This window comes from Homarus americanus, unplaced genomic scaffold, assembly GCF_018991925.1.
Source record: "Homarus americanus isolate GMGI-L3 unplaced genomic scaffold, GMGI_Hamer_2.0 scaffold12662, whole genome shotgun sequence".
NCBI lineage: Eukaryota > Metazoa > Arthropoda > Malacostraca > Decapoda > Nephropidae > Homarus > Homarus americanus.
Genome location: NW_024748230.1, coordinates 532,054 through 541,914, shown reverse-complemented (window position 1 = coordinate 541,914; position 9,861 = coordinate 532,054). Strand labels below are relative to the sequence as shown.

Genomic DNA, 9,861 nt, shown 5'->3' with positions numbered 1-9,861 from the left:
AGACACTATATAACATTCGGAAACTACAACCTAACACGGACGATAATTTTTTTTTCTGTTATCATCCAGCAGTTATGATTATTTTCGTGTTTGTTTTTGTTTTATGTTTTTCACCACAAAAAACGGCACCACAGCTTCAGGACACACACACACACACACACACACGCACACACACACACACACACCACAGAGTCGGAAATCCACATCTAATAAGGCGTCTCAAGGCACTTAAAATATGTCTCTCTCACATAGCACTGTCTTGACCCCCACCGACTGGTCATCAATTATTCGGTGTCACATTGTTGGCCATGACGTATTGAGTCAGTCAGTCAGTCAGTCAGTCAGGGCATTCAAAAAGCTGATTTACCCTGATAGATTTTTTTCTCACTATGTTGGACGGAGTCGGAATAATTTTCGTATCGTATCTAAGGGGACGGCTGTACGCGTGTTTGGGGGGGGTGACAAAGAGGGGGATTGAGGGAGAATGATGTAGGGGAGGAGAAATTGACTGAGAAGGAGAGGAAGAATGAAACATAAGTCAATACAGGAGAGAGAGAGAGAGAGAGAGAGAGAGAGAGAGAGAGAGAGAGAGAGAGAGAGAGAGGTACGGTAAGGAATCTGTCGCTGGTGAAACGGGGAACATTATTGCACGAGCACAGTACACGTATCCGCTGTACTGAGAAGTTAACACAGCCTCATGCGATACCAACAGCTGTTATGACCAAAGCGTCAACACACATGGTTCATTCACTTCCTTATCTAATAATGGACGATCGTACCTCTAATAACCATTTGCATGAGGAACTAACGCTTCGTAAACACTGGAAGGTTGACGATGTATCAGTATCATGGCACTGATAAACGCCTATAGGGTGACAGAACAATATTCCAGACCAGTTCTGCTTAAAGTTTCTGATGAAGTCTTTAGAAACTAAGTTCTGTAACCTTAAGTCTACACAACCTAAGAGCGAATAACTCGAGTTTTCAGAATCTAAGTCCTAAGAACTTAAGGTTTCACAACCTAAGCCCTTTGAACTTACGTCTTCAGAACATACGTGTTTAGCACCTAACTCCTCAAATCCTAGGTTTACAGATTTTAAATACTTGCAGCATAAATCCCAGCCCTAGGACCCCAGCGCCAGGGGTTCCGTGTCCGGTACTAGGAGGAGAGCGAAAGGATCTGCCTCAGGTAATGCGGGTATGTCGTCAAAGGCGTCAAGGTTGTCCTCGAAGACGCATGAGTCATCTGATAGTAGGTCGCTGAGGTCGCTAGTACTGCCCAGAGAGCCCCGAGGCAAGGCGGGAGAAGAGGTAGTGGAGGAGACCACAGGGGAAGTGGAGTTGTGTGGACTCTGCGTGTGGACGACATGGTGGGTGGAGTAGTGAGTGGTGAAGGCGTCAGAGGTTGTTGGAGTTAGAGGGCTGCCCATAGATATGTCGGCAAACTGCAAACCATCGAAGAAATTTATATCCCCAGGATGGCCGTCCTCCAGGATGTGTGAGAGCGCCCTGATGTAGTTGACGGCGAGCTTGAGTGTGGTGATCTTAGTCATGGCCGCAGCGGCCTGACGGCTGCAGAAGTCTGGCAAGACGCGACGGAGAGTCTCGAAAGCATCGTTGATTTCCTTCATGCGGTGACGTTCGCGGGCGTTAGCTGTCTTTCTTCTGTATTTTGACAAGGGCGGAGGTCTGTGTTTGGGTGTCTTGGACTGCCTCCGTGGCAGGTCGTCTCTACTTCTCTCCAGCTGTAGCCTCCTGATGATGGTGCGGGGCCGCAGACCGTACTTCTCTGCTATCCTGGTAGGCCGCCGCTGCCCGCAGTTGTTGTTATTATCTGTACACGACATCTTATCATTCTGGGTCGAACGTGGCAATAACTCCTCCATATCTAGATCCTCTTTGTCGATCATTTTTCACAGGATGAAAATAAATGCTCTATCAGCCAACTTAATTGTGTCGGTTCTTAAGATCACTGTTTGTCACTGTGTTGAAATCATCAGAAGCCTTCAGGGGTAAGAAGTTGGAGTGAGCAAGAGCTTAAATAAGACACAAGTGATGTATAGTTTACTGGCGTCTGATTATATCAAGAGATAACTCAGTGGGTAAAGTATAAAACAGAGTGAGGGAACAGCCATCACTACCACCATCGTAATGACAATCTCATACCCGACGGCGGCAGCCCCAGACCTTGCCAGCCACCGTCAGCTCCACCGTCGAGCGCTGCCCTGCTCCTCGTTCCTGCAGTCGCTGGCACTGATAAAGAAGCAGTGGACCACAAGAACGACAACTACTCCGCAGATCACTTGTCACCGTCACTCGCGGGGCGCTAACAGAATTGCTAAACAGTCACTGGTCCTCACAACAAGCAAAACCACACATTCCTTATCATAATATTTGCTTTTTCTGCTATGTCAATTTTTCTCTTTTTATATCGGATACCTCAACACACGTCACTTAATATTATTCATTTATACAATCAATTTAGTACACTTATAACTGAACTTATATCACTTTTGGTATTGGTGTATTCCTGAGCACTAGCGATAACACCTGAGCTTTTGAGGTGAACGGTCTCCGCGTGATAATCAGCTCAGGTATGTCAGCCTGGCCATCACCACGAAGCCCGAAATCTGAGTCTTATTGCCAAGTTACAATATTTCTAGGCTCAGTTTATCTCCTTTCACCAGACAAACTCTACTGGATTGACCTGATCTTGTTTTTTCCCTCACTTCTCTTTTTATCTTCTATTATTGCTATTTATTATCGTTTTGTCTACTCGTGGATTTACGTTCGTAATCAATTCTCCTTTTTTTTTCATTCGTGCACCTGAGTGGCCAGTCCCAGCAGGTGTACACGGCTGTTAATAAGCTGTAGTGACAGGTGGTGGCGGTGGTGGTGGTAATGGTGGTGTGGTGGTAGTGTCGGTGGTGAAAACAACTGAGTAAATAAGCTGGCGCCGTGCAGGTGGCTGATACCTGGTGCCTCAGGAAGTGAACTTCACTTGCGATACTTTTTTTTTCTTCTTTTTTTTTACACTTGGCCGTTGTTAAAAGTCTTCTTCGTCTTTTCACTCTAGTTTATTTAAGTTTATTCGTCACAAAAATATTACTTTGTATCAGGTCACTACTTATCTTTAGTTGAACAGATTACTAGACGTATACTTATTTTCCGGATGAGAACAATTTGTAGAGGGAATTTTAAAGTCACGGAATAAACGGGTCTCTTCGACGATGGTTCCTAAGGTGTGATCGGAAAGTTTCTCAGTGGATGATCAAACAATTTTCACCTCCGTTGGCATAGCTAGCACACACTCTAAGGAATCAACACCACACTCTTTCTCTCTCCAGGATCACACACTCAGGCGCTCTACCAGAAGACACTCGGGAGACAGTGTTAACAAACTCCCCGTCACTCGTAACATTTGTAAAGACACCAACTTCTGGCACTTGGTAGTCAGACCTCTCTTGGGCCACGATTTACACTATGGGTTCATTCGTCTCTCTCAAGATCGTGCTGGGCTGGGTACGAGAGAGTAAGTGCATACAGGTGAGTGTCAAGTACTGCCTTGCACTGCCTAGTTCCCGGGTTCACCAGCACTATATTAGAGGCCAGTTCGACCCCCAGCTCACAGGAGAGAATCACTCTTGTTTGTGTTTTAACGTATATAATCCTCGGTCACTGGCTGAGGTGTGTGACACGACCGTCCGTCCTCACTGTGCTTGTCTGTCACCTGGGAATTAACAGAAAAAAAAATAAACAAGTGTATATAGTTGCTTAAATGGGTTTATGCTTCCATTCTTCACTTGGTATTTTATCTATTATTTATGATATGTGTTCCTCACTTTAATTTAATATATCGATAACATTAGAAGTATATATATATATATATATATATATATATATATATATATATATATATATATATATATATATATATATATATATATATATATATATATATATATATATATATATATATATATATATATATAAACTGTTAATTTCAGTATATACTTGCAAAACAATATTATTATTATTACACATTTTACCCCTTTTGATATCGGGCCTCGGATGCATCGTACTTGTACCTGTTAATTAGTGATGTGTGTGCGCGTGTGTGTGTGACACGAAGGTAATGGGCAGGTGGTACTGGTCCGTGCTGCCTTGTCGAGGGCACAACCACTACTGAGCCTCTCTCTCTCTCACGGTCTCACCCCTTGCCTGGCGCGTGTGCCCTCATCTATGATGTATCTCAATGTTTAACGACCTTAATCCTAAGACCTCACAACAGGAAACAAAACGAAAACCCTATCAAACTCTTCCCGTATAGAATATATTTTGTCACACATTGAGGTTTGGTCAGTAAAACTGAAGATTTAGGATCATGTGAATTTAAATCTCCGCGAAAGTTTTTGATGCACCTGACATGAAGGGTCGAGTGGTCAGGAGCAAGTCAGAGCAAGCTAGACGTTCATGGGGTCCAGAGGTGCCTCTTCTCCTTCAACCTGGTGCAAACATGCGAGTGGATGACGTGTATAATTTTCATTCATGCCCAGTAATAAGACACGTCACACTATAACGAACTGTATGTATCTCTCCCATTCGTGTCATTATCCCAGTTTGTGATTTTTCCCGAATTTTCCCTCTTTTTTTGGCTTTAATATTTTTTCCAATTTTCTGTGTAATTTTCCTAGTTTGTGATTTATAGTTTTCTTGTTTTTGTTACCTTTCTCATATTTCTGTAATTGCTTTCAATTCCTGTAATTTTCCTTAATTTTTCTTTTTCGTTTTGTTTCGATTATGCTATATATAGTTAAGTAAGGTAAGCTTAGACGGACTTAGATTACGTCATGTGAGGTTAATTGAGGTTAGGTTAAGTAAAATTAGGTTTGGTTAAGTTAGGTTTGATTACGCCATGTGAAATAAATTTAGATTAGGTTAATTAAAGGTAGGTAAGGTTAAATTGGGTTAGCAGTAAGGCCCGTTTCCACTTGAGAGCGGACTCTCGATAGTTACTGTCGATAGTTCTCTCATCTGTATATCCACATGAGAACAAACTTCTGGCGAGTTTCAGCTGTCGCGAGTCTTCCCGACAGTAGCTGTCGGAGAGAACTCTCAGTGGTGTGTCCACCTGACTAGAGCTACACTCTATAGTGACTCTGAATCAGTCAGTAGCAATGGGTGGTAGAGGACGTGACAGAAAGTTTGCTGCAGCAGTAATAGTTATACTGATGCTGGAGAAAAAAGAAAACCAGTAAAGAAGGTGTTGGATAAAGCACTGAGTGGAACGAAGAGGTGAACTAGGAGTTAACAACAGGCTTACTTTACTTTTATCCACTTCGCCACTGATGAGCTCGTTAGCCGCTTGGGCGATCGGTCACGTCTTTGATTACTTTTCCTTTTCATTTATCTTCTTCACCAAAAGATCGGCTCGCTAGCCGCCCGGGCGATCGGTCACGTCTCTGTCACGCACTGTTGGCAAATACTGGGCATGGACCGGCTCCTGAATGTACCTGAACCCGTTCCAGTGTTGGTCAAGCCTTGTCTTGAAAGAGCTCACACTCGGTGCCGTCACTACACTCTCTGGTAGATTGTTCCAAGAGTTTATAACCCTCACTCCGAAAAAGTTTGCCCTCACAGTTTTCTGGACTTGCGGCTTCTTCAATCTTGAGCTGTGACCCCTTGTAGGGCGAGCGTCCGCCAGCTCCAAGTAAGGACACTCGACTGAGCAGTACCCCCTGAGATGCTTATACACCTCAACTAGGTCCCCCCTTGCCCGTCTGTAGTATAAGCTAGGCAAGTTCAGGCGCTCCAATCTCTCAGGGTAGCTGAGGTGCCGAAGTCCAGGCACCAGTCTGGTGGCCCTCCTTTGAACATTTTCAACCAACTGACAGTCCCTAGCATATCTCGGGGACCAGACGGGGTGACAATACTCCAGATGGGGAAGCACTTCACTCTTGAAGATCGTTACGAGGGATGGACCGTCTAGATATCTGAACGACCTTCTTGTAAGACCCAATAATTTATTTGCCTGGTTTACCTTCTTCTCGCAATGGCCCGAGAACTTCAGCTCATTGTCAACATACACACCTAGGTCCTTCTCACATTCAGTCTTAACTAGTGCAGTTTCTTCATTCCGTTGGGACATACGATACGCCTCCTTACCGTTGGTACGCCCCAGGTGCATCCTCTTACAGTTCGTGATATTGAATCTCAGCAGCCATTTCTTCGACCATTCCTGGAGCCCACAGAGGTCCTTCTGCAGCTCTTCACAGTCTGCTTGGTTCTTAATTTCCCGAAATAGCTTGGCGTGCTTGTGAAAGAATTACAGATAGAAGATGCTCAACAGTTCCGTAATTTCACCCGTATGTCAGCAGTTCAGGTGGAAGAGTTGGTGAAATTGGTTGGACCATTAATTTTCAAGAGGGACACACGGTTTTTGGCGTCAGGTAAGTAAACAACAAAAATACACCCAAACGTCCTGTGCCAATAATTAGTTGAGGTTGTCTTCCTTCTTGTGATCCCACAAGTTAGGAATCTTTTCATACAAGGATATCAACAGAAAAGTCTTCTCCTGAATCCAGAGCGCCATGCTTCACCTCTCGAGAGCACTGCCAGACTGCGAACCTGGTCCGTATAGCTGAGAGCTGACGTGACAGTTGCGGGCTACCATGTGTCCACACGATAGTAAACTAGCAGGGAGTAGCTGTCCGACAGTAAACTCAAACTATTTGAGAGTTACTCTCAAAGCCATGTTCACTTGATAGTAATGCTCTCGACAGCACTTTACTCTCAAGTGGACACGGGTCTTTAGTCTCGTTTAAGTTAAATTAGGTAAGGTTACGTTTGCTTTAGTCCGTATACTGAATGTGCAAGCTAGTTCCTTTATTCTGGTGCTCTCTAGTGACATAAGAGGAAGGCTGATATTGTTATATTGTGAAGAAGGACCCCAATTGAGAGGTTAGCTTTCGTCTGGTCTGTAACAAGGGACTCACGCATACAGGTGTTTAGCTGATGGCCATGTTAACACCTACTTTGCTTCAGCTAACCAGAAGATGAAGGCTAACACATGCTAATGAGTGGGTCAGTGTGTGTGTGTGTGTGTGTGTTAGAAATGACTAGACCGGCCACTCTAACCTTACAAGATCTCGAATCGAACCAACCCAACCTAACCTAACCTAAGTTATTGTTTGGTTAGGATAAGCCCTGGATGACGGTCTCTTGCTAGTCGCGTGTATTAGTGTATATCTTCCCGTATAAAATAGTTCCCCCTAAGAAACCGTTTTCTGTAATGGTGAGGTCTTTATGCCATATATTCATGGTAAACTTATCTATTTCGTATTCTGTGAGTTTGTCTTTAATGTAAGAAATTTTAAAGAGAAAGAGATGAAGATAAAGGAGGATAATAATGAGGGATAGATAGAGATAGAGACAGCATAAGAGAGTAAGAGAGAAGATGAGATACAGATTGAAACAGCCGTAGTGGTTTTGATTCTACTTGGTGATGTTGACAGATTCACCTCTGAAACATTACATCAACATTATCACTTTTTGTTTTGTTAACGCATTCTTCTCAGATATGTATAATTATTACTTTTTTATATAAATATTTCACTACTACATAATATCAGTATTGGTTATTTTAATCTTTCTCTCCAAATTTGCATCACGTATCATACCTACAGTAATCACGTTAAAATTAGGTACCCCAGCTTATTACACTCTGAGGGGATTAGGTTAAGTTAGGTTAGGTTAGATGGATAGTCATTAAGGGGCTGTGGGCCTACTGTAATCTTTACATGATCTACATATCTTTTCTTTTTACCATTGCTACGTATTTCGTAATTAATCTTTCTTTAATACTATTACTAAGACGGACACTGAGTTACCTGAAGATTAGACACTGCGACTTTTTCTCACCTGAAGATTAACCGCATTTTAACTTTATACCTGAGGGGGATTTGTTAGGTTAGGATAGGATGGGTATAGTTAGTTTAGCTTAAGTTTATTTACGTTTAGGTTAGGTTAGTTTTTTTAGGTTTAGTCAGGTTAGGTTAGATTAGTTTTAGTTAGTATAGCTTAGGTTAATTTTTAGAATAAGTTAGGTTAGGTTAGCGTTAGGGTGGTTAGGTTAGGTTAATTTAAGTTAGGTTAGGTTAAGTTAGGTTATGTTAGCGTTAGGGTGGTTAGGTTAGGTTAATTTAAGTTAGGTTAGGTTAGGTTAGGTTATGTTAGCGTTAGGGTGGTTAGGTTAGGTTAATTTAAGTTAGGTTAGGTTAGGTTAGGTTATGTTAGCGTTAGGGTGGTTAGGTTAGGTTAATTTAAGTTAGGTTAGGTTAGGTTATGTTAGCGTTAGGGTGGTTAATTTTTAGATCAAATGAACTATCCATTACGGTGTCTATCTCCAAACGCTATCATACACACATCAATATCACGCATTTCCAATCAAACTTTCTTAACTCATACGTCAACATAGCACATTTCCAATTCTACTTACATCACTTCACCTCTTAAGACATGCACCATAACCACCCATTACCAGTCCAACTCTCTTGACCAAATAAGACCAGCTCGACCTTCTAGAGTCGCCTCGTGCCCACCCTCCCTCCTTCACACTCACCTGCCGTAAAGAAGCCACCAGAACCGGTCATGGTACGCACGGGGTAACTAGATATCATTATTGTGTGTGTGTGTGTGTGTGTGTGTGTGTGTGTGTGTGTGTGAGTGTGTGTGTGTGTGTGAGTGGTTTAATCCCTCTAATTCTAACCTCCACAAACTCTGCTGATGTTGTCTGATTCCATGGTTGTGATAATTGATATTTCCTTATTGAAAGTAATTTTTTTTTATTTATTTATTTTTTTACTTTTTCGGACAAGGTGTTTATGTTCAGTGTGAGCGTAATGTCACGAACCGAGCACTAAGTGATGAATTACCTGTCTAACACCACTAAACACCCATGTAATCCTCACCTAACACCCACTAAACATCTCTGTTAAACTAAACTAACGCCACAAAACTCCCCTAAACACACAACCACTGATCACTTATCCAGCACCCGCCCAACCTGTAACACCTCGTACTCACCCATCAAACACCCACTCAATTAATCATCGAATCAAAATACACTCAACCCCAAGTAACACGACTCCCCGCCAATAAATTTGATAAGTACCAGTATTAGCGCGTCAGATAAGGGGTGGCGGTTGAATAAACACGCTCGGATCCCTTACAAAGCCTCTGGGATCCTGCTCCCAAGAGGGTCGAGTTCCCCGGCTCCAACCTGTATAAGGTGTTGACGATATCCCTCACTGGAGTAAAGAACTTATGATCATGTCTCGGCAACAGCGTCAATGATGGTGGTCCTGAGCGATCCTCACTCAGTAAGAAAACTGATAAAAGCTTGAACAATTATTATTTTATATACTGTGGTAGAAAGAATACGGTAAATAAGACTGAATAAATCATAAATATTAGTCCTTTTATAATATATAAATTACTATAATCGTTGGATATAAAAGAAACAGAATACATCGTCAATAAGCCAAAGAAACCTTTATATATCTTTCAATATATTCCTGCATATGCAGCATATCATTTTAACGCCCAACCCGGCGGTATAAAAATTTTACACCACTATAAATCTAGCACTAACTTTCATCATAAACTCTACACTGACATCGCTCACTGTTCAGAGTATCGGGAAATTGACTATGAGAGTCGCTGAAGATGTTTTCCGAAATATTCTTATACATAAATTAACTCCATGACAGGTATTAATATCCGTGAAAAAAGCCTCATAAATGAAAATCTTATTAATAATAGAGTCGGCCATGATGTTTTACGTCATCTTTAGATATAATT

At 42.2% G+C, this 9,861-nt stretch overlaps 1 protein-coding gene across 1 annotated transcript; it reads right to left on the bottom strand.

Annotated features, from left to right (window-relative positions):
• Positions 1-561: 561 nt before the first annotated feature.
• LOC121880224 (neurogenic differentiation factor 6-like) lies at positions 562-4,175 on the bottom strand. Its single transcript, XM_042387384.1, has 2 exons — positions 4,089-4,175; positions 562-3,730 (listed from the first exon to the last, which is right to left on the bottom strand). The coding sequence occupies exon 2, from the start codon at positions 1,908-1,910 to the stop codon at positions 1,125-1,127; it is 786 nt and encodes a 261-aa protein (XP_042243318.1). The 5' UTR covers positions 1,911-3,730; positions 4,089-4,175; the 3' UTR covers positions 562-1,124.
• Between the last annotated feature and the right edge of the window lie 5,686 nt (positions 4,176-9,861).